The following is a 26,098-nucleotide window of genomic DNA, read 5'->3' on the forward strand; positions in this document are numbered from 1 at the left end:
TAAGATATGTGTGCGAATCAGGATTGTAGGGTTGCTCAACTACAACAAGCAGATTTAGATGCGTTGGGGATTGAGCCAGTGACTGGCAAATGGCGTTTAACTTGGGAAACGAACCCAGAAAATGCTGGAAATTCTCAGCAAGTCGGCAGCATCTGTGGAGAAAGAAACAGAATTAACGTTTCAGGTCGATGACCTTTCGCCAGAACTGGAAGAAGTTGAAGATTAAACAGTTTTTAAGCAAGTGCGGAGTCAGGGAAAGGGGGGAGGAAGGGGAGGGCAGGAACAAAAGAGGTCCCTCATTGGGTGGAGGGCAGAAGTGATTAAATGACAAAAGGGATGATGGTGCAAGGCAAGGAGGGTAGTAATGGACAAGTAAAGAAACAAAAGATGGGTCTAGAGGAGCTATAAATGGTAACATCAGAACCATTACTAGCATCTGCTATCTGAAAAAATGGGAGCAGTGGTCATGATCTGAAGTTATTGAAATCAGTGTTGAGTCCAGAAGGTTGTAAAGTGCCTCATCGAAAGATGAGGTGCTGTTTCTCGAGCTTCATAAGAGGCCGAGGACAGAGAGGTCGGAGTGGGAGTGGGACGGGGAATTAAAATGGCAAGCGACCAGCAGGTCAGGGCCACGGACTGAGCGGAAGTGATCAGCAAAGCGATCATCCAACATGCGTTTGGTCTCCCCATTGTAGAGGAGACCGCATTGTGAGCAGCGAATACTGTATACTAAATTGAAAGAAGTACAAGTAAATCGCTATTTCACCTGGAAGGAGTGTTTGGGGGCCTGGACGGTGGGAAGGGAGGTATCGCATCTCCTTGCACAGGAAGGTGCTGTGGAGAGGAGAGTGGGTGTTGGGGGGTGATGGAAGAGTGGACCAGGGTGTCGCAGCGGGAGCGGTCCCTTCGGAATGCAGAACGGGGAGGGGAAGATGTGTTTGCTGGTAGCATCACGCTGGAGGTGGTGGAAATGGCAGAGGATGATACGTTGAATGTGGAGACTGGTGGGGTGGAAGGCGAGGACAAGAGGGACCCCATTGTGGTTCTGGGAGAGAGGGGAAGGGGTAAGGGTAGAAGTGCGAGAAATGGGACAGACACGGTTAAGGGCCCTGTCAACTACTGTGGAGGGGAATCCTCAGTTGAGGAAAAAGGAAGACATATCGGAAGCACTGGTGTGGAAGGTAGCATCATCAGAACAGATACGACTGAGACGGAGAAACTGGGAGAAGGGAATAGAGTCCTTACAGGAAGTAGGGTGGGAGGTACCTTGATTACACTTCCTTCCACCCCTCTTACCATATTCCTTAATCCAATAGCTCTCTAGAAAGCATCCAATGACATCTTGAATCCATTTACACTGTCTGCTTCAATGACCTTCTCTGGTAGTAAATTCCAAAAATATTAACCTGTGGGTGAAAGCTCTTACTCTTATCTTCTTACTCCTAACTTGCGTCCCTTGATATTTTAGCTCTTCACCGCAGTAAGTAATTTGCCTGGTACAACTTTGTCTACCATTTTCACAATCATCGAAATAGTTAATTCCAGTGCCTGAGGTACAGATAATCTATGCAAGCCTACTTGACAGTTCTATTTTATCATGGTACAATACCTCTCACATTGTAGAGAAAGATCAGATCAATACTTTAGGTGGGGATTTACCGTAATAAAAAGATTAAAAATATTACTGAATATTCTGACCATGATAATGTGTAGACAGTAGTATTTCTAACAATTACTCTTTAAAACATGAAGATTGGACTAGTTACTAAAAGTGATCTGCTTCGACAATGTGAGGCAATTAGAATTGTTTATTACAAACAACTTAAAATATAGTTAACCAAATGTTGCTGTGTTGAATAAAAGGTTTAATGTAATTATAAAATGGAACAACCCTGTGTACCACGAACCACTAATATTGTGAATTCTACAACCAAATAAAATGGCATATACATCATATTACAGCATAAATAATTCAGTGTTATTAGGCTCAGATTGCTGTGCAAGGACATTATGGCCTTTTATTTTCTTTACCAAAAAACATTGTCAAGTATAAATATAATTTATATTTTGTGCTAACAATAACTTCATCTTCACTTCGAGGCTCTGTTTTTTGAAAAACAGTCTATACATTTTCAATACGGAGCACTGTTTGTAAACAGGCTCAGTAAAATTAAGGCCAAAAATATGTATGACATCATCAATGAAGATGAATTTAAGAGAAAACATTTTACATACACATGAACGTTTAGCAAAACTATATGGTCAAAAATCAATTTCTATACACAGTTTGTCATAACGAATAGATTCCTTTGGTAAAATGACTGAAGTAAATGGTTTGAATAGGTCTTTTGAGAAACTGCAAAGTCTCCGTGGATTTTAGTGAGCCAAGCAAAGGAGATATGAAATGGTTTCCAATGTTTCCACAGCTCTGGATGTGCTTGTGCAAACATTATTTTCATGCTTAAAGAATTTCAAAAACTCTTCCTAGTTACTGTGGTTCCAGCAAACTTTCATTGGTGAAAATTGCTTTGGATCCACTACTTAACAGGATTTCTAATAATCTAAAAAAATAAATATTCATAGACTCTCAAGTTCAATCAGAATAATATTTCTATGTTAGTCGCTATCGTATTCCTCTATTACTAATTCCTCTTCTTCCAGAAAGGATTGCGTTATGGTGGGTAGTGGTTGGCTACTTGGTAGGTCTCCTCCACCAAACTGGCTTGCAGCGCTGGTCGAACACTCTGCCTGGGTCTCTGGTGTTGCTGCTGCTACCTGGTCAGGTGTTGCTAATAGCCGAGACTGGCAACAGTCTTCCTCCTCATTATCTAGCTCCAGAACTCCAGGATCCTTATCAGTTAAAGTTTCTAGCGTTAGCCTGAAAAATCCCCAAAATCAGAAACGTTAAGCGACAGCCATCCATAAATGTTGACCATATAAATGGTGCACACATTGTATAAGACTTTTATAATAGTTACAATGGGTCACTGCTAATACAAAAGTAAAGCCTAATTCCTGCTTTCTAGTGACTGGCCTCTTACCATTACGAAGTACAGAAGTACAAGGGGCAAGTCTGAGTTGCAAATTACGGCAAAATTTATTAGCCACAACACAGAAGAATCAATTTGTAAAGTTCAACTGAAAGATTCAAAGCAACACAACTGCATTATTATCCCTTTCCTGTCAAGCATCAGATTTAAATTAAAGCTCTCAGTCTTGCTTCTTGTGGCTCACTTTCAGTTTTAGATGTTTACACTCTTATAGTGTTCTTCTGGGCTTGAAGCAGTCTGGTTCCATAGTACAAATTCCTTAATCTCACATTCAGATTCATTTCTTAGAGGGCTCCCCTTAAGTTGATTTCCTTGGACTTCAATCCTCTTTTTTTAAACTCACTGGCAGATTTCCTGTGGTGTTCTTCGCAGTAAGCTGATTGAAACAGTGTTTATAAGGATAGGAGTGTCATACCACACAACGCGCAATGTATTCTTCCACTGCTCAGATGAAGTTGTGTATCTTTAAGGCCACAAAAGTCTAATGTTAAACAAACAGAGATTCAGATCAATCAGAGCTTAATTGTTGTTTGGTGAGGATCCAGGTCAGAAGCAGGTGGCATTAAACGACTGCCTCTCTTTTAAAAAAGAATAATTTCCCATCTGTACAGATCTTCCAGTCAGAGAGTTTCATTTTTGTTTGATGCATCAGAGTTTAATTGTTTGGTGAGAACTCTAGGTCAGAAGTGCACAGAATTACTGGCTCTCTTTTTTAAAAAAAGCTTCTTTTGCATTCTGTAATAAAGCTTCAGATCAATCAGAGTTTAATTGTTACTTGGTGAGGGAACTGTGAAGACTGGTTCTAGGGCAGACAGACCAGCACTAAATTACTGGCTTTCTTTCTTTTTAAAAGATTGTTTTGCATCTGTAAAAAGATATGACATCTCGAGAGTGATGGACAAAATGCATTTATATGTACCTTTTTATTATATTACTAGCAGATTGCTTATGGTGTTGCTTATGGCAAGTCAGAAGATGCACTGCTTTTTAAGGACAGGAACATTATAGCGTGTAATAAAGAATGTATTATCCTGCTGCGAACGTGAACCTGTGTCCCTTAGGTCCAGAAAATCTAATTGTGTTAAATAAACACTGAGGTCAGATTTTAATTGCTGTTCAGACTACCAACAACAACTCTTGGTTTGTTTGTCTTTTTAAAAAAATTGTGACTGCTGAAGTCAATTAAGAGGTTGCAGCAATTCTAACTGATATTTTCTGTTGCGAAGGAGCTTCTCTATTCATTACGAATGACTTGCTTTGTTTCTTTATACTTCTTTAGAAAGTGAGATAGAGAAATTCAACTGTAACACGAAGTGAGTCAGATAATAAATTAGAAATAAACAAATGAACAAACTTGCATTTATAATGTGCCTTTCATGTCCTCAAAATGTCCAAAAGCACTTAATAGCCAATGAATTATTTTGAAGTGTCATCACTGTTGTGCACAAATTGGCTGTCAAATGACATCAAGGCTGCACAAACAGCAATGAGATAAGTGACCAGTTAATCTATTTTTGGTTGAGTGATAAATGTTGGCCAAGATACCTGAAGAACTCACCTGCTCTTTTTCAACTAGTGGGCATGGAAACTTTTCCATCCAACTGAGCTGGTAGACAGAGTCTCTGTTTGAATATCTTATCTGAAAGACAGCGCTTTGGACAATGCAGCATTCCCTCACTATTGCACTTAAGTGTCAGCCTAGATTAGGTGGGGGGTCCCTTTAAGGCTATAAGGTGTAATTGCCCTGCATTCTTGAAACGAATGCTTGGTCAGTGACAGGTCAGGGTGCAGATCAGAACCCTGTCTTTGTTTGTGGGAAGCTTCATTCAGCAGCTGGAGATATTGTAGCTCTGGTATAAAGTGCGACACTGAAATGTGTATTAATATTTGTTGTCTGCAGTGTTTCACATACCATTTTTAATACAAGATAGTAGATGATACATGGATAGATATAGATGTTACTCAGCACTAGCTGTCTTAAAATATAAATTCCTTGTGGGTTCCCTGTCTCCTTCATTCCTAGCCTGATAATTAAGGGCAATTTCCTTCCTTTTTTCCTCACACAGGCACTGTTGCTGTTTCTCCAACACGAAGAACACCAGCAAATATTACACAGGTCTCCTGCTGGAGGCTCCAGTTATTGGCTTCCCTTATTAGCGGCTGTGGGGTTGAGTCTTTAGCAGCAGCCTTCCAGTGCCAGACACAAAGCAGGGGGCCTGTATTCATCAGGTGCCTTCCCGTTACACATGTTATGGAAAACACATAAAATTGTGTGGGAAAACAGGGCAAGTTGTTTTGCACTTTGGGACAATGGCCATGGAATATTATTTTTAAATATATACCTCATGTAAGTGTTATTTGTAGCTTTCAATATAGTTTTCTGCAGATTTCAATTCTTGGTTATAAATCATTATTTAACTCCACACAACAGAACATTAAACACACAACATTCTTGGAACTGGAAGTATTAAATGTTGCCAAAGTATACAAATAATAATAAACGTGTAAACATTTAGTGATAAGAGCAGTTAAAACACTCCCTTTTTTAAAGTCTCTTTCTATATTGCTAATATAACTTAAACTGAAGTACATTTTAAACCCGAAATTGCAAAGGAAAAACAAACCAGAATTCCAGACTGGCCCAAGAAAATCTCCAGAATTCTGAATTAAATTCCCACCCCCTAGAAATTAAAACCAAGTTAAAATAATTTTAAACTACACATTTTTCATTCAGGTCAAGCAACAAAACAAAAGTTCCTGCAATTTTACTAATTGCCAATCTCTTATTTGCAAATAAAGGATTTGAAGCCAATTAAGTGCAATTTAAAGTATTGTTTTTTTAAGGTAGAATAATATATGGGAACAACTGGAAAGACCCAAACTGCAATGTTAGGGGGAAAATGTGTACATACCTTGTAGAATATCTCTTGAAAGGAAACCTTCCCACATCTTGGATAAAATTAATTTGGGCTGTACATAAATCAGAAGAGAATTTTGTAAATGCGGCACCACATCACAGATGAAAATGTAACTTTCTAAAACTGCAGTCACCCATTTTATTACGCAAGGAATGATTTTGCTCCTACTTGTTGCAATTTACCACCACCAAACTTTTTATTTCTCCAGTTTTCTGTTGTATTCTCTTAAAGGCACTGGGGTAGAAATTGGTTTGCGCCAGCAGGTGCAAGGAACGATCCCCCTACCAGAACAGATAGGCCTGATCAAAATTGGGCCTTGGTCCTCATTTAAATTAGACGGTGAGCTGAGGATGCCTGTTGCACGTCCTCAGGCAGCACGCTGGCGAAGCGGACATCAATTTCAGGCCGCTGAGACACCGGCCGACCAAGAAGGGGCCGTCAACAGCCTTTGGGACTGCTGTGAAGCCATGAGGAGCACAAATAGAAGGGGCCTAACACCTGTTTTAGGCGGCCGCCAGGTACACCTGAAAAATCGGTGACCCAATATAGGGTCGGTTGTATTTCAGGCGTCCTTGGGGCATGGGACATACCCCTGCAAAACTGGTCCTATTTACACTGGGAAAATGGATGAACTGTGGTCCAATTTCTAAACCACTGACTTTTGCTGATGTATATTTCCACAAGCACAAACTACCCTATGGTACACCTCACCCGAGTACTCATTCCTCATCTGATATCTACACGTGCACTTTCCTACAGGAGTTGCTACTTAGTAATTAGGAACAGGAACCATGGTTGATTTTTCCTCTCCCGAGACCACATGCTGAGGCCAAATGTGGTGCCCCAACTGCTGCAATTGCAGAAATCAGCTAACTCAATACATACCAGGAATGCAACCTGACACGTTTTGATCCATACAGCTTGTGAAAAGAGGATGAGGGAGTCAAGGCATGACCTTGAGAAATGAGACAAAGCTGCTCAAAGAGCACATTTCAGAAGCTCTGGTGTGGAAGATCCAGCTCCATTTCCTGTGCTTCTGACTCTTGCCTCTGCATTCATCAGATAATCATCTATCATTTTCGACACCTACAACACGATCCCACCACCAAACACATCTTGTTCCCCCACCCCTTCTAGAAACTGGAAGATAAACTGGTCTGTTCCCTCCAGATGTTGACTGACCTGATGTGCGTTTCCAGCATTTTTGTTTTTTGTTTCAGATTTCCAACATCTGCTTTTTATTTGAATCAGACACACAAGAAAACAACAATTTGCATTTATATAGCGCCTTTAACGTAGTAAAACATCTGAAGGTGCTTCACAGGGGCATTATCAAACAAAATTTGACACCAAGCCACATAACAAGAAACTAGGACAGGTGACTAAAAGCTTGGCCGAAAAGGTAGGTTTTAAGGAGCGCCTAAAAAGGAGGAAAGAGGCGTAGAGGTTTAGGGATTGAATTCCAGAGCTCAGGACCTAAGTAGCTGAAGGCACAGCCGCCAATGGTGGAGTATTTAAAATCAGGGATGCACAAGAGGCAAGATTGGAGAAGCCCAAAGGTCGGGCTGAAGGAGGTCACAGATAGGGTGGGGAGAAGCAATGGAGGGATTTGAAAACAAGGATGAGGATTTTAAAATTGAGGCATTGCGGACTGGGAGACAATGTAGCACAGGGGTGATGGGTGAATGGGACTTGGTGCGAGTTAGTATAGGGCAGCTGAGTTTTGGATGAGCTCAAGTTTATGGAAGACGCAAGATGAGGCGCCGGCCAGGAGAGCATTGGAACAGTCAAGTCTAGAAGTAACAAAGGCATGGATGAGGGTTTCAGCAGCAAATAAGCTGACGCAGGGGCGGAGTTGGGCGATGTTACGGAGGTGAAAGTAGGTGGTCTTAGTGATGGCGTGGATATGTGGATGGAAGCTCATCTCAGTCAAATAGGATGCCAAGGTTGTGAATGGTCTAGTTCTGCCTCAGACAGTGGCCAGGGAGAGGGATGGAGTCGGTGGCTAGGGAACGGAGTTTGTGGCGGGGACTGAAGACAATGGCTTCGGTCTTCCCAATATTTAGTTGGAGGAAATTTCTGCTCATCCAGTACTGGATGTCTGACAAGCAGTGTGACAAATCAGACAGTGGAGAGGTCAAGAGAGATGGTGGTGAGGTAGAACTGGATGTTGTCAGCATACAAGTGGAACCTGATGTGTTTTCGGACGATATTGTCGAGGGGCAGCACGTAGATGAGAAGTAGGAGGGGGCCAAGGATAGATCCTTGGGGACTGAAGATTTGTAACATGTGTGAATTGTAAAAATTATTTGAATTAATATGTATTGTAAATTGTCACAAAAAAGAATTCCACCGTTTACAAAAACTGAAATGTGATCAGTGCACTGATTTGTTTATAATCTCACCGATAGTAACAGGTATTTGTGGTAATGCTGGGCAAAAAAAAGTACAAAAATGCAAGTCAATTTTTTATTTTTCAAAAGTTATTTTCAATAAACTTTCCAAACTTAAGAACGATCATTTGTGGTTGAATTAGGGGAAACTCAATAAAACACCTTACATAATAGGAATTTTTTTTTATGGTAGTTGGTCAGACACAATGGAAAACAGAATGGAGAAAAATGAAAGGATGAACACATTCAGGTTAGCAGCAAACTGCTTCTTTTTAATAAGTTTGTTAAAGCTGGAAAGTGAACCGTCCTGCTCATATCCATGATTGTACAGTCTGTATTAGACATTTTCAGTATTCATCATGTAGTTAACACTTAAACCACTGCCCACGATTTATTTTCTATTTAAATCAATACAATATGGTGAATGCTTGCCACATTGTGTTATCTTATTGATTCCAAATTGATTTGGAGATGGCAGAGGGGGAAAGACAGTAGAATCTGCAGCATATGTGTTATTCTGTCTAAATGTATTTCATATGCTTTGAACTGCATGCAGGTTTCAATTTGAACATTTCTTTAAATACAATCTATGCAAGCCAACAATGAGGAACACAATCAAACATATTCATGTATCCTCCTGCATCTGAAGATTTTGCTTTGGAAATTCCAGGTTACGATAAAAAAAATTATGTAATTTTCCCTAAATACACCTAAACTGATATGCAATTATGTACCTTCGTTGTTGGTGCATTTTTTCTTTTTTATTCATTCATGGGACGTGGGCATCGCTGGCAAGGCCAGCATTTATTGTCCATCCCTAATTGCCCTTGAGAAAGTGGTGGTAAGCCACCTTCTTCAACCGTTGCAGTCCGTGTGGTGAAGGTTCTCCCACAGTGCTGTTAGGAAGGGAGTTCCAGGATTTTGACCCAGCAACGATGAAGGAACGGCGATATATTTCCAAGTCGGGTTGGTGTGTGACTTGGAGGGGAACGTGCAGGTGGTGTTGTTCCCACGTGCCTGCTGCCCTTGTCCTTGTCCTGACAGTCTGCTTTCAAATTATATGGTGTAAGAATGGACAGGTCAAGGAAGAAGAATGGACAGGTCAAGGAAGAAGAATGGACAGGTCAAGGAAGAAGAATGGACAGGTCAAGGAAGAGCCCATGAAGATATGGTGTACAAATAATTTTAATTATGTTGGCAAATAAATAGTTAAAACTAAAATGTTGAAATAACCTGTGCTTAGCATAGCTACTATAATCCTAGGTAATGTCTTCAAAATAATTTAGTAAGAATGCTTTGTTGAGATAAGCTCAACATGCTATAGACAGAGCTAAGCGATTCCACAACCAACGGATCAGATCAAAGGTCTGTAGTCCTGCCACATCCAGTGGTGAATGGTGGTGGACAATTAATACAACTAACGGGAGGAGGAGGCTCTGTAAACATCCCCATCCTCAATGATGGCAGAGTCCAGCATGTGAGTGCAAAAGACAAGACTGAAGTGTTTGCAACCATCTTCAGCCAGAAGTGCCAAGTGGATGATCCATCTCGGCCTCCTCCCGATATCCCCACCATCACAGCAGCCAGTCTTCAGCCAATTTGATTCACTCCATGTGATATCAAGAAACGGCTGAGTGCACTGGATACAGCAAAGGCTATGGGCCCCGACAACATCCCGGCTGTAATGCTGAAGACTTGTGCTCCAGAACTAGCTGCGCCTCTAGCCAAACTGTTCCAGTACAACTACAACACTGGCATCTACCCGACAATGTGGAAAATTGCCCAGGTACGTCCTGTCCACAAAAAGCAAGACAAATCAAATCTGGCCAATTAATGCCCCATCAGTCTACTCTCAATCATCAGCAAAGTGATGGAAGGTGTCATCGACAGTGCTATCAAGCGGCACTTACTCACCAGTAACCTGCTGACCGATGCTCAGTTTGGGTTCCACCAGGACCACTTGGCTCCAGACCTCATTACAGCCTTGGTTCAAACAGGGACAAAAGAGCTGAATTCCAGAGGTGAGGAGAGAGTCACTGCCCTTGACATCAAGGCAGCATTTGACCAAGTGTGGCACCAAGGAGCCCTAGTAAAATTGAAGTCAATGGGAATCAGGGGGAAAACTCTCCAGTGGCTGGAGTCATACCTAGGACAAAGGAAGATGGTAGTGGTTGTTGGAGGCCAATCATCTCAGCCCCAGGGCATTGCTGCAGGAGTTCCGCAGGGCAGTGTCCTTGGCCCAACCATCTTCAGCTGCTTCATCAATGACCTTCCCTCCATCATAAGGTCAGAAATGGGGATGTTCGCTGATGATTGCACAGTGTTCAATTCCATTTGCAACTCCTCAGATAATGAAGCAGTCCGTGCCCGCATGCAGCAAGACCTGGACAACATTCAGGCTTGGGCTCATAAGTGGCAAGTAACATTCGCGCCAGACAATGACTATCTCCAACAAGAGAGAGTCTAACCACCTCCCCTTGACATTCAACCGCATTACCATCGCCAAATCCCCCACCATCAACATCCTGGGGGTCACCATCGACCAGAAACTTAACTGGACCAGCCATAAATATACTGTGGCTACAACAGCAGGTCAGAGGCTGGGTATTCTGCGGCGAGTGACTCACCTCCTGACTCCCCAAAGCCTTTCCACCATCTACAAGGCACAAGTCAGGAGTGTGGAATACTCTCCACTTGCCTGGATGAGTGCAGCTCCAACAACACTCAAGAAGCTCGACACCATCCAGGACAAAGCAGCCTGCTTCATTGGCACCCCATCCACCACCCTAAACATTCACTCCCTTCACCACCGGCGCACTGTGGCTGCAGTGTGTACCATCCACAGGATGCACTGCAGCAACTCGCCAAGGCTTTTTTGATAACACCTCTCAAACCCGCAACCTCTACCACCTAGAAGGACAAGAGCAGCAGGTACATGGGAACAACACCACCTGCACGTTCCCCTCCAAGTCACACACCATCCCGACTTGGAAATATATCACCGTTCCTTCATTGTCACTCGGTCAAAATCCTGGAACTCCCTTCCTAACAGCACTGTGGAAGAACCTTCACACGGACTGCAGCGGTTCAAGAAGGCGGCTCACCACCACCTTCTCAAGGGCAATAAATGCTGGCTTCGCAGCAACGCCCACATCCCGTGAACGAATAAAAAAAAAGCTGCTCATGGTCGACCAGCCTTATCTTAATCACGGTAGCTCTGGAGAATACCTGTCTCAAAGAAATTAGATTAGGATCGGCCTAGTCTCCTTCCAGTCTAAAATCAACCTTATCTTCCCTGACCTTGTTATGTTGGAAAAACGTCACATTTCGAGGCTCCCGGTGCAGGGTTGGGCTGGTACCAAATGCAAGACCAGTATAAGTACAGGTGATTGTAAGAGGTCAGTAGGAGAGGGAGAAGCTACAAAGAAGAAGGAAACATCCAAGCAGGTCGAGCATTTCTGCTAAGAGAACAGGGTTATTTTGTTCTGTTCTTATAACTATGGCTTGAGCATTGTAATTGTTTTAATTTGTGCTTGGTTTGATCACCTCAATAAAGAATTCTTCACCACCCACAAGGTGTCAGAGTTGGATTTATTACCAAATAGTGATAGCTGAAAATAAACATCCATCATTTTATTGATATTCTACATCTTACCTTGGCTTCTCATGGGATTTGTCAGCAGAGCAAGATACGGCAATAACTGGGTCTGAAGGCAAAATGGCGCTAAACAGAAATTTGAAAAAAACCCTTTGGCTGCAAGACAGTTTTCTTTATACTGTAACACAATGGAAAGACAGGCACTTTAGGTTTCATTACCATTTTAAACAATATATGTTGTGAAGTAACATAACCAAGGAATGAATTAAAGGGAGTTGTTTTGACAGGACATTATTTGTATCATCTGAGTCTCTCAAGCAGACAACAATGTCCCGTTTAAAATTTAAAGGCTTAAATTGAGGTTGCAAAAACCACGAGATACAAGGGCCAGATAAACACGACAACTCTGCCAGAACAGAACCTAATAATGCAGATGTTGTGATTTATGCATTTGTGTTTGTTGGAGGCATAAGAAGCTTCCTGCATGCGAGGGCACAATGCAGCAAGCTTATATTGGCAGTGAAACTGACTCGATGAGCCATTACAGCAGTCATGCTCTCACAACGACGAGTCCACTGCTGGACTGTACTGGTCTTAGTCCACTGTACCAGTGTTAATTTCAAGCCCGAAATAGTGTTACAATGTTGTTCCACAAAATTACTAAATTGCTGTCTAGATTTAAAAAATTGCAATCAAAATGTTGCATACTGATGTGTCTCTCAGTGGTTCAGGATTCTAATTGTAATTTTATTTGAGGGAAGGTTATTATCTCCCCAAGCCATACATATTCCCAGCAGAGAGGACAAGTCTGCTCCTGCTGCTTGACGGTGAGCCACAAAGCAATGCACAAAAGTATTCTGGGGTGATTTAACCTTGGCTTGTACTCAGCAACGCAGCATAATTAAGATCAGGAACCTACTGAGTCAGGAATTTCAGATGCAACCCATATCCCAATGAAGTATACCACTCAATAATTTTAAAGCACTCAGATGTAATGTCTAATATTGATTCTACCCATCATAATATTTAGCCATCTTTCTTCCAGATAACATAAATTAATGTAACAGGTCTACAAAGAGAATTATGGATCCTTTCACCAGCACAAATCTGAATTTATATTTGAATAAAGAATACTCTAATATCATTAAGCAACATTCAAATTTGAATGCAATTGGCACATAACCATTCTGGCAGAAATAAAAATGGAGGGGGATGGGACGAGACAGGGGGTGGGGGGAGGTGGTGGGGGGAAAGAGAGGACATTAATTTTGTAATGATGCCACTCATTGAAGCCGAGCAGACAGGGCAAAAAGCAATCTGATAACAGGCCTCTAGATTTCCTCACTAGAAGGAAAGCAAATTTGCCGACTGATTTTCCCTCCTTTGCTGCAGGGAAGGAAGGACTTAGCTTCCACATATGGTTATGGCTGAAAGGAGATAATCAAGCTGGGAATTGGTGTGTCCTACTGTTCCTTTGAAATGGACAGCGTCACGTACATTAACCAAAACTTGTTTGCACTGTTACTTTTATTGTTTAAACAATAAAAGTAACGAATTACGCTTCCAAACGGGTATGCTTAAAAATACTAGATCTAAACTAGGTTTTAACAGCATGGTTAGTCTTAAAGACTGCCAAACAACTGAAAATTAACTTTTAAAAATGTTGAGTCTCAAATTACTCCTTAATTTAATAATTTTTGGTCATTAAAAATTAAAATTAAAAATTTTAAATTTTTTTTTACTTTTTCCCTTCTGCCTCTAATTTAATTTCTTTGACTTCTTATAGAACAATTTAAAATGTTTCATTTACAATTACATACAGAATATAACTTTAAATGAATGAAATCTGCTTGCCTGCTGGAGCAACGCAGCCTGAATCAGTGGACGTGACTTCTCTTCCTGACAGATTTTGTGGGTGTGTCTTCTCTTCGCACACTTTTCCAGCCGCACAGCAACTCAGCTGCGCAGAGGTTGGGTTGATATTGCTTGAATTTTAACTTTAAACAAAACGTGCACTTCGACATCACTGCGCCCGCAGTTAGTATTTTCGTTAATTTAATTCACAGGAGCTTTGGTGAGCATTGCCATACCGCTCTGCGCGATTTCTGGCCAATAATTTTAACTGAAATTATTTTGCTACTTTATAATTTGGTTTGACCACTGCTTTTCTTCTCCCTGTCCCAGAGCATTATTACAAGAACATTAATGGGCAACAACACTCAGTCAGCACTTGTGGGCAGATTGACGTATATTGAGGTTGATTTCTGTGTAGTGATGCAAGTCACTTCCAAATAAATGAGAACAGGTGCTAATCCTGCCAGAATGGTTATGTGCACCTCATTTTGCACTCAAATTTTGTAGGTCATTTCATTTACATAATTACTTAAAAACTGTATTTATATAATACTTTGAACGTTAAAAAAAATCCCAAGGTGTTTGATATATATTAATGACTTGGACTTGGGTGTACAGGGCACAATTTCAAAATTTGCAGATGACACAAAACTTGGAAGAGTAGTAAACAGTGAGGAGGATAGTAATCGACTTCAAGAGGACACAGACAGGCTGGTGGAATGGGCAGACACATGGCAGATGAAATTTAATGCAGAGAAGTGCAAAGTGATACATTTTGGCAGAAAGAATGAGGCGAGGCAATACAAACTAAATGGTACAATTCTAAAGGGGGTGCAGGAACAGAGAGACCTGGGGGTATTTGTGCACAAATCTTTGAAGGTGGCAGGACAGGTTGAGAAAGCAGTTAAAAATGTATACAGGATCCTGAGCTTTATAAATAGAGGCATAGATTACAAAAGCAAGGAAGTTATGTTGAACCTTTATAAAACACTGGCTCGGCCACAACTGGAGTACTGTGTCCAATTCTGGGCACCGCAGTTTAGGAAGAATGTAAAGGCTTTGGAGGGTGCAGAAAAGATTTACTAGAAAGATTCAAGGGATGAGAGACTTCAGATACGTGGACAGTCTGGAGAAGCTGGGGTTGTTTTCCTTAGAGCAGAGAAGGTTAAGAGCAGATTTGATAGAAGTGTTCAAAATCATGAGGGGTTTAGATAAAGCAAATAAAGAGAAACTGTTCCAATTGGCGGAAGGGTCAAGAACCAGAGGACACAGATTTAGGGTGATTGACAGAAGAACCAAAGGTGACATGAGGAAAAACTTTTTTACGCAGTGAGTCGATATGATCTGGAATGCACTGCCTGAAAGGGTGGTGGAAGCAGATTCAATCGTGGCTTTCAAAAAGGAATTGGATAAATACTTGAATGGAAAAAATTTGCATGGCTACAGGGAAAGAGCAGGGGAATGGGACTAACTGGATTGCTCTGACAAAGAGCCAGCACAAGCTCGACAGGCTGAATGGTCTCCTTCTGTGCTGCAACGACTATGATTTAAGAAGAAAATAAATTCAGCGATTCTCTGTGGGTCATACAATTCTCTTGGACCAGATCACTAGAGGAGTAATATGACATGGGTAACAAGGACCAATCCCTGGAAGAGTACTGGAGGTATGGCTTGTGTGATTACCAAAAGCCAGATTGCTAGCAGGTGGCCCAGAGAGACAACCAGAACAGGCCAATCAGAATGCCTGAAGTAGATCAAAACTCATTCTTTTTTTTAAATAAAGAGAGCGATATAGATAAAGTATAACAACTGAAACAAACAGGTCAGTTGAAATGAAAAGTGACTTTTTTTTTAAAAAATATTATACGTTACCATTCCCAAAAGAATTAACCCAGCTGGTCAGAATTTGGATAAACCACTGCCAGTATTTTATCTGAATTAATCAGCCAAACAAATTCCACCCATACCTTTTTACTTATTGACAGCCACTGTGGTTTGTGTAAAGGTTTGAAACCAACTCCTCCTTTGCAATTAGCCCGAGCTCGAGCTTTGTTTGCATGGATCAACCCTCGTGCAGCCACAGACGTACTATATTTCCCCATAGTCGAACGATGCTAAGCAAGTCATATAGAATGAACAGATACAATACGTTTATTAAAACTTGGTGTAAAATTGGGACTTAAACAATACCAATACACTCAGAATTTCATTTCGGTGTAAATTAGGGCTTCTCTTGCCATCCACAAAGAATTAGAATAAAAATATTAACAAAACATAGCTAGAAGTCTCACTTCATCTGCTTTTCTATTCATACATATCCCCTCTAAAGCAATGAGGCGGTAAACTATGATTACGCATTGTAAGATAACCAGTGTTAACAAACATGAGACAAAATTTCAATAAGTTAAAATGCCAAAAAATAAATAACCAAGTCTGAACTGTACCTTGCTAAGGGAATACTGCTATTGAGGGCAACAAATTAATAAGTAATGTTCAGTGGATCCGAACACAAATGGAGACCCGATTATAAAATACACTCAACACCCTCCCTTACACTTCAAAGATAGCAATTATCTGTTAGGCAAGCAAATTACTATGGTTTGCTCGTGTATCAGTTTATTACTTACATTCCAGTCCGCTGTTAAGAAGTCTGCATCACTTAGATAGTCACTAGCCCGCACAATGTCCTCTATGTCACTGAAGAAATCAAGATAATTTTGGTGAAGATAAAGATTGAACAGCTCCTCAGACATGTGTGAATTCTCAATCACCTCCTGAAATGAAAATCAGACATAAAAAAATAAGTGCATAAAAACACTGATGATTTTTTACCCTTCTAGTATTTTGCTCATTTTCCCCATTTAATCTTGTTCAAGTTCACGTCCTTCCAGCAATATGTTCTGAGAGTTGGCCGACAGACATGAGCCTTCTTAGACAGCATCTTGTCCTAAACGCCTACCACAAAACTGATATAGGGAATGCTGGCCGTAGTGAAGATTTGAATTCACATAAAATAATGTAGAGCACATGAATATTTGGTATCCCTTGTTTGCCCAGTGTTTCTGACCAAGACTAATCTTACCTCAGGATTAACCAGAAGTGGATCCCTCTCATGCTCAGATAAATGGATTGGTAACGGATTCAAATCCAAGTCATTAGGTGGCTCTCCTTAAAAATAAAATTACCCATTATTTACGATTGGTCAGTTTTTATTCACACACTGCACTGAAATACCAATTTCAAAAGTTTCACTTCTGAAAACAAATATTTGAATAAATTGCAACAGTCTACAGAAACTTAACGTGTGTGCAGAGGCTTTAAATGCACATGCTTATTCAACAAGATAATCGTTCTCATTTATTTTAATGTAATCTGATCTTCACAATTTGTCCCTTCTCTCCTGAAACTTAACCTAGGGAAATTTCACAGACGACAGCTGTTCTGGAGGTACCTCACCCAACTAATCATATTTCCACATGATTTGATTGTTGGGAGGCTATTTGACTAAGACCATAAGGGATAGGAGCAGGAGTAGGCCATTTGGCCCGTCGAGCCTGCTCCGCCATTTAATGAGATCATGGCTGATCTGATTTTTACCTCAACTCTACTTTCCTGCCTTTCCCCCATATTCTTTGATTCCCTTGTTGATCAAAAATTTGTCTAACCCAGCCTTGAATGTATTCAATGACTCAGCCTCCACAGCTTTTTGAGGTAAAGAATTCCAAAGATTTATGACCCTCGGAGAAGAAATTCCTCCTCATTTCCATCTTAAATGGGCGACCCCTTATTCTGAGACTGTGCCCCCTAGTTTTAGATTCCCCCATGATGGGTAACATCCTCTTAGCATCTACCCTATCGAGTCCCCTCAGAATCTTATATGTTTCAATAAGATGTCCTCTCATTCTTCTAAATGAGAATGAGTATAGACCCAACCTGTTCAATCTTTCCTCATAAGACAACCCTTCCATACCCGGAATCAACCTAGAGAACTTTCTCTGAGCTGCCTCCAATGCAAGTATGTCCTTCCTTAAATAAGGGCACCAGAACCGTATGCAGTACTCCAGGTGTGGTCTCACCAGCACCGTGTACAGTTGTAGCATGACTTCCCTGTTTTTATATTCCATCCCCCTAGAAATAAAGGCCAATATTCCGTTTGCCTTCCGGATTACGTGCTGCACCTGTATGTTGACTTTTTGTGTTTCATTTACGAGGACACCCAGATCCCTCTGTACCACAGCATTTTGTAGTATTTTTCCATTTAAATAATATTTTGCTTTTTTTATTTTTCCTCCCAAAGTGGATGACTTCACATTTTCCCACATTATATTCCATCTGCCAAATTTTCGCCCATTCGCTTAACCTGTCAATATCCCTTTGCAGACACTGTGTCCTCCTCACAATTTGCTTTTCCACCTATCTTCGTTTCAGCAGCAAATTTGGCCACAATATAGTCTGTTCTTTCATCCAAGTCATTGATATATATTGTAAATAGTTGAGGCCCCAGCACTGATCCCTGTGGCACTCCACTAGTTACAGATTGCCATTTTGAAAATGACACTTTTATCCCAACTTTTTGTTTTCTGTTAGTTAGCCAATCCTCTATCCATGCCAGTATATTACCAACACCATGAGCTCTTATCTTGTGCGGTAACCTTTTATGTGGCACCTCGTCGAATGCCTTTTGGAAATCCAAATATACTGCATCCATTGGTTCCCCTTTATCCACCCTGCCCGTTACTTCCTCAAAGAACTCTAATAAATTTGCCAGACACGATTTCTCCTTCATAAAACCATGCTGACTCTCTTTGATTGTATTATGGGTCTCCAAATGTCCAGCTACTACTTCCTTAATAATGGATTCTAGCATTTTCCCAATGACAGATGTTAGGCTAACTGGTCTATAGTTACCTGCTTTCTGTCTCACTCCCTTCTTGAATAGGGATATTACGTTTGCGGTTTTCCAATCCGCTGGCACCTTTCCAGAATCTAGTGAATTCTGGAAGATTACAACCAATGCATCCACTATCTCTGTAGTCACTTCCTTTCGGATCCTCGGATGCAAGCCATCAGGTCCAGGGGACTTGTCAGCCTTTAGGCTGATTAGTTTACCTAGTACTTTTCTCTAGCGATAGGAATTGTTTTTAGTTCCTCCCTCCCCTTTGCCCCTTGATTTTCTACTCTTATTGGTATGTTATTAGTGTCTTCTACTGTGAAGACAGATACAAAATATCTGTTCAATTCCTCTGCCATTTCCTTGTTTTCCTTATTATTTCCCCAGTCTCATCCTCTAAGGGACCAATGTTTACTTTAGCTACCCACTTCCTTTTTATATACTTGTAGAAACTTTTACTGTCAGTTTTTATATTTCTTGCTAGTTTACTCTCAATTTATTTTCTCCCTCTTCATTATTCTTTTAGTCATCCTTTGCTGGTTTTTAAAGTTTTCCCAATCTTCAAGCTTACCAGTAATATTTGCCACACTATGCTTTTTCTTTCAACCTGATACCATCCCGGACTTCCTTAGTTAGCCATAGTTGGTTCACCCTTTTTGTGGTTTTTCCTCCTCACAGGGATATATTTTTGTTGTGAGTCATAAAAGAGGGACATCACAGCTGATAGGAAAAATTCTCATTGCTGATTACTGATTTCCCCCCTTCCTTCGTTCAGGATGGTAAGGCCAATTGTGGCACCAACTGGTGTCTGACTGAGATTTACCAAGCAGGTGAAGTTTGGAATCCAATTTGGTGATCCATATCTGCACTGTGTAACGAATGGTGCTGTACTATAGGGTGAAAATACCCACCAAGCCATGAGGGAGATTATTATTTAACCATACAAAATCTGTAGGACCTCTGTGTCCTAGTCAACCTGAAGCTGAGCTTCGACCTAATATCTTCTCCATCACAAAGACCGCCTACTTCCACCTCCGTAATATCACCAGTCTCTGTCCCTGCCTCAGCCCACGACTGAAATTCACCTGTTTGCTGAACTATTCCAATGCTCTCCTGGCCAGCCTCCTATTCTTCATGCTCTGTAAACTTCAGCTCATCCAAAACATTACTGCCCATATCCTGTTCTGCACCAAGTTCCACTCACCCATCACTCTTCTCTTTGCTGACCTACATTGGTTCCCGGTCCCCAACATCTCCAATTTAAAATTCTCATCCTTGCACTTCAATCCCTTCATGGCCTTGCCCCTCCCTAACTCTAATCTCTGCCAGCCCTACAACCCTTCCAAAAGTATCCGCTCCTCCCTCCCCTTACCCGATCACTGGTGGCTTTGCCTTTATCCACCTGGGCCTTGTGCTCTGGAATTGCATCCCTAAACCTCAAGACCCTCCTTAAAAAACAATTTTTTGACCAAGCTTTTGGCACTTCTGCTAATATCTCCTTCTTTGGCTCGGCATCCATTTTTGATAACGACTCAGTGAAGCAATTCGGGATGTTTTTCTGCATTAAAGTCACTATATAAATGTAAGTTGTTATTGAAAATATTAGGTGAAAATAATCTTGGTTATTTTCAATCAAACACCACCACCTAGTGGTAAAATATGGAAAAATGCTAATGCATAAACAAAAGTCCAGTAAGGTCTCATGCCAACATTTAAAAAGAACGTCGTATTCTGAAATAAACAGAAAATGCTAGAAATATATGGTAGACTTATTAGCATACAAAAAGATAGGCTAAGATTTTGGATGTAGACCATTAGTTCGAACTGTCAAAAATCAAGGTTATTCTGATCTAGACAGTTTAGCAACTCAATTCAGCAGCATGCACATGAAAATTCAGTCATCAATTTGAATGTTCACATTTAGATTATATTCCAATCTAAATTAGCAAATCAAAGAAGCTAAGGGTAATTAAAATGAATATATAGAGTTGAGGATAATAGACTGATCTTTTGTGGATGTTTTTAAGGGATATGTTGGGAAGTAATATTACAGAGGATCAGAATATGATAGGTGTGCTAAAAATCAATTGTTCGCGTCAGTATTCACAAAAGTGGACAAATTCCAGGTTCGGTCATTTTGGCAGGAATCTATAATTATAGATACAGAAAGGAAGATATTGCATTTTTATATTGCGTATCACATCCTCAAGTAGCCTCAAAGCTTTTCACAACCAATTAATTACTTTTAAAGGGCAGTCACTGTTGTGTAGACAAAGGCAGTAGCCAATTACACAAAGCAAGGCAAAGAGGATAAATGACCAGTTTAAATTTGTTTCTTGGTGATATTGGTTGAGGTCAGGAAAGCAATTTAAATTAAGAAAGTTAAGTTTGTTAAGAGTTTCTTGGACCAGATGGAATATACTAAAGAGGGAGAAATTGCGAAGGATCCAATTAACATGGTCAGGAGCTCCCTCTTGAGGAGTGCAAGATAATCAATAAGATAGTCAAGAGAAATTGATCCTTCTGGGAAAAATGCTCAAGACCATTTTAGGTGATGCCATTAAATGTTCCTCCAAAAACAGAGACTTTAAAGCTCCGTCAGCATTGATGTAGAAGAAATAGGTTATGCTTTACAAATCAAGGAGGCAAATAAATTGATGAATGACTATAATTTACTTGAAATTTCAGAAGCTATTTGGCTGTATGTGAGACTTTATGAAAAGTTAAGGTTTGTGGAAAACAAATTGTTTAGATAAAGTGAAAACAGGCTTGGCAATTGTACCTTGTGAATGCACTGAACACAGCAAAGGCTATGGGACCCGACAACATCCCAGCTGTAGTGTTCCAGAATTAGTCTCACTCCTGATGTGGAGATGCCGGTGATGGACTGGGGTGGACAAATGTGAGGAGTCTTACAACACCAGGTTATAGTCCAACAGCTTTATTTGAAATCACAAGCTTTCGGAGCTTTCTCCTTCGTCAGGTGACGAAGGAGGAAAGCTCCGAAAGCTTGTGATTTCAAATAAAGCTGTTGGACTATAACCTGGTGATGTAAGACTCCTTACATTAGTCTCACTCCTGGCTAAGCTGTTTCAGTACAGCTATAACACTGGCATCTACCCCACAATGTGAAAAATTGTCCTGTCTACAAAAAGCAATGGCAATATAAACAAAATGGTACAATTTTAAAGGGGATGCAGGAACACAGACCTGGGGTTTGCGTAGGGAAATCTTTGAAGGTGGCAGGACAAATTGTTAAGGCTGTTAAAAAAGCACATGGGATCCTTGGCATAATAATTAGAGGCATAGAGTACAAAAGCAAGGATATTATGCTTAAATCACTCAGGCCTCAGCTGGAGTATTTTGTCCAAGTCTGGGCACCACACTTTAGGAAGGATGTCAAGCTTTGGAGAGAGTGGAGGAGATTTAAGAACATAAGAAATACGAGCAGGAGTAGGCCATCCGGTTCCTCGATCCTGCTCCGCCATTCAACAAGAGCATAGCTGATCATCTACCTCAATGCCATTTTCCTACACCATCCCCATATCCCTTGATGCCTTTAATATCTAGAAATCTATTGATCCCTGTTTTGAATGTATTCAATGACACAGCCTCTGGGGTAGAGAATTCCAAAGATTCACCATCCTCTCAGTGAAGAAATTTCTCCTCACCTCAGTCCTAAATGGCCTACCCTTTATTCTGACTGTGACCCCTGTTTCTCGATTCCCCAGCCAGGGGAAAACATCCTCCTTGCATCTACGCTGTCGAGCCCAGTAAGAATTTTGTATGTTTCAATGAGATCACCTCTCATTCTTCTCAACGCTAGAGAATACAGGCCTAGTCTACTCAATCTCTCCTCATATGACAATCCTGCCATCTCAGGAATCAGTTTGGTGAATCTTTGTTGAACTCCCTCCAAGGCAAGTATATCCTTTCTTAGGTAAGGAAACCAAAATTGTACACAATACTCCAGTTGCAGTCTCACCAAGGCCCTATATAATTGCAGTAAGACATCTTTACTCCTGTACTCAAATCCTCTTGTAATAAAGGCCAACATACCATTTGCCTTCCTAACTGCTTGCTGCACCTGCACATTAGCTTTCAGTGACTCATGTACAAGGACACCCAGGTCCCTTTGAACATCAACATTTCCCAATCTCTTGCCATTTAAAAAATACTCTGTATTTCTGTTTTTCCTACCAAAGTGGATAACTTCACATTTTTCCACGTTATATTCCATCTGCCATGTTCTTGCCCACTCACTTAGTCTGTCTATATCCCCTTGAAGCCACTTTGCATCCTCCTCACAACTCACATTCCCACCCAGTTTTGTGTCATCAGCAAACTTGGAAATATTACATTTGGTCCCCTCATCTAAATCATTGATATAGATTGTGAAGAGCTGGGGCCCAAGCACCGATCCCTGGGTACCCCACTAGTCATAGTCTGCCAACCTCAAAAAGACCCGGTTATTCCTATTCTGTTTTCTGTTCGTTAACCAATTCTCAATCCATGCCAGTATATTACCCCCAATTCCATGTGCTCTAACTTTGTTCACCAACCTCTTGTGTGGGACCTTATTGAAAGTCTTCTGAAAATCCAAATACACCACATCCACTGGTTCCCCCTTATCTATTCTAGTTACATCCTCAAAGAACTCCAATAGGTTTGTCAAACAGATTTCCCTTTCATAAATCCATGTTGACTCTGCCAAATCCTATTATTATTTTCTAAGTGTCCTGTTATCACATCCTTTATAATAGATTCTCGCATTTTCCCTTCTACTGATGTCAGGCTGACAGGTCTGAAGTTCCCTGATTTCTCTCTCCCTCCTTTCTTAAATAATGGGGTTGCATTTGCTACCTTCCAATCTGCAGGAACCATTCCAGAATCTATAGAATTTTGGAAGATGACAACCAATGCATCCATTATCTCTATAGCCACCTCTTTCAAAACCCTGGGATGTAGATCAGGTCCTTGGGATTAATCAACTTTCAGTCCCATTAATTTCTCGAATACTATTTTTTTACTAATACTAATTTCCTTCAGTTCCTCATTCTCGCCAGACCCTTGGTTCTCTAGTATTTCTGGGACGTTTTTTGTGTCTTCTTCCGTGAAGACAGACACAAAGTATTTGTTTAATTTCTCTGCCATTTCCTTATTCCCCATTATAAATTCTCCCGTCTGTCTGTAAGGGACCCACATTTGCCTTTGCCAGTCTTTTCCTTTTTACATACTTATAGAAGCTTTTACAGTCCATTTTTCTGTTTCTTGCTAGTTTGCCCTCACATTCTGTATTCCCTTTCTTTATCAATTTCTTGGTCCTCCTTTGCTGAATTCTAAAATGCTCCCAATCCTCAGGCTTACTGCTTTTGCTGGCAACTTTGTATGCCTCTTTGATTTAATAGTATCTTTAATTTCTCTTGTTAGCCACAGTTGGACCACTTTTCCTGTTGGGTTTTTGTGCCTTAAAGGAATATATATATTTGTTGCAAATTATGTATTAATTGTTTAAATGCTGGCCATTGCCTGTCTACCGTCATACCTTTTAATGTAGTTCCCCAGCTAACCATAGCCAACTTGCGCCTCATACCTTCGTAGTTTCCTTTGTTTAGAATAAGACCCTACTTTCGGATTGAACTACATCACTTTCAAACTTAATGAAGAATTTATTACAACGGTAATGGGGATGAGGGACGGCAGTTACATTGAGAGACCAGAGAAGCTGAGATTGTTCTCCTTCGAGCAGAGAAGGTAATGGGGAGATTTAATAGAGGTGTTCAAAATCATGAAGAGTTTTGATAGCGTAAACAAGAAGTGGCTGCCACTGCCTGAAGGGTTGGTAACCAGAGGATACAGATTTAAGGCAATTGGCAAAAGAGCCAGAGGTGAGATGAGGAGACATTTTTTTAATGCAGCGAGTTATGATGATTTGGATTGCACTGCCTGAAAGGTAGTGGAAGCAGATTCAATAGTAACTTTTAAAAGGGAATTGGATAAATAATTGAAGGGGAGCAAATTGCAGGGCTATGAGGAAAGAGCAGGGGAACGGGACCAATTAGATAGCACTGTCAAAGAGCCAACACAGGCACGATGGGCCATAAAATGTGCTATAAGATTCTATGAAATCCAACCTGGCCAATTATCATCCTATCAGCCTACTCCCAATCATCAACAAAGTGATGGAAGGAGTTGTCAACAGTGACGTCAAGTGGCACTTACTCACCAACACCCTACTCACTGATGCTCAGTTTGGGTTCCGCTCAAACCACTCAGCTCCAGACCTTATTACAGCCTTGGTCCAAACAGGCGCACAAGACCTGAATTCCAGAGGTGAGCCAAGAATGACTGCCCTTGATGTCAAGGTAGCATTCAACCAAGTGTGGCACCAAGGAGCCTTAGTAAATCTGACGTCAATGGGGATCAGGGGAAAACTCTCCAGTGTTTGGAGTTATACCTGGCACAAAGGAAGATATTCTGGCTCTGTGTTAATAAGATATTTTCCGTTTTTGAGAGCGCTTCTCTGTACATTCCAAATGACTGGCTTTCTTTCTGCTTGTAGGAAGAAATTTGCATGCGAGCCAAGTACATGTATCGGCCAATCAGCTGCAAGAAATCTCTCGAGAATAAAACTGCTCATAATTAAATGTAACAGAGAAATGTGATAAAGATTTGACACAGGAAGTAATGACAAGTAGGAGAGGATATTCATGCATATGCACCACTTTTTTTTGTATTATTACAAGTGGATCTCCAGTGGCATTTCCTCATGGTCAGATAATACACTGTTATTTGCTCATCAAGTTGGATAACACTGTTTTATTTGAATAGAGCGTTGTGACATGTAATGCACAATGTATTACTCTGCTGCTAATGTGAAGCCATGTCTGTTTATGTCTAATTGCTGTTAAGTAAACAGTGGATGAATTCATTTAGAATTTAAAAGTGATTGGCAAGGACGCTCAGTTTGTGGACAATTTGGCTTATGCCTCAAATCACTTCCTTTATTTTTGAAATGTGACACAGAAATTTGAGTGTGACAATTGGAACGTGATGGAAAAATGTGACTATCTTAAATATTGGTGGATTACCTGTGGCATTTCTCACAAGTCAGATGATATGAAATGTTATTAGAAGAGGAGCATTGTACTGTGTAATACAGCATATTATTCTGCCGCAAAAGGTGAAGATGTGTCCTTTAAGGCTACCAAGTCTGATGGACGTTAAGTTTATTCAAAGGTCAATTGCTATTGAAGCTGGGGGAAGCTCAGAGGCTACCAATATTGTGGCTCCAATATTTGTTTTAATCCTGGGGTGTTTTGCTATACATTCTAAATGACCACCTTTCTTTCTTTATATATTTTTTAAAAAAGTGACAGAAATTTGCTTTAGAT

General features: G+C 40.7%; 1 protein-coding gene across 1 annotated transcript in view; it reads right to left on the reverse strand.

Moving 5' to 3' along the window:
• Positions 1–1,816: 1,816 nt before the first annotated feature.
• Positions 1,817–26,098, reverse strand: part of rad17 (RAD17 checkpoint clamp loader component) — a 49,504-nt gene continuing 25,222 nt past the window's right edge. Inside the window, exons 12-17 of the mRNA XM_067982765.1 lie at positions 16,896–16,981; positions 16,441–16,587; positions 15,781–15,927; positions 12,017–12,137; positions 5,963–6,020; positions 1,817–2,878 (exon numbers count right to left, since the gene is read on the reverse strand). Coding sequence (XP_067838866.1) covers positions 2,617–2,878; positions 5,963–6,020; positions 12,017–12,137; positions 15,781–15,927; positions 16,441–16,587; positions 16,896–16,981 — 821 coding nt within the window. The 3' untranslated portion in view covers positions 1,817–2,616. The remainder of the gene's footprint in view (positions 2,879–5,962; positions 6,021–12,016; positions 12,138–15,780; positions 15,928–16,440; positions 16,588–16,895; positions 16,982–26,098) is intronic.

Source organism: Heptranchias perlo, chromosome 4, assembly GCF_035084215.1.
Source record: "Heptranchias perlo isolate sHepPer1 chromosome 4, sHepPer1.hap1, whole genome shotgun sequence".
Lineage (NCBI taxonomy): Eukaryota > Metazoa > Chordata > Chondrichthyes > Hexanchiformes > Hexanchidae > Heptranchias > Heptranchias perlo.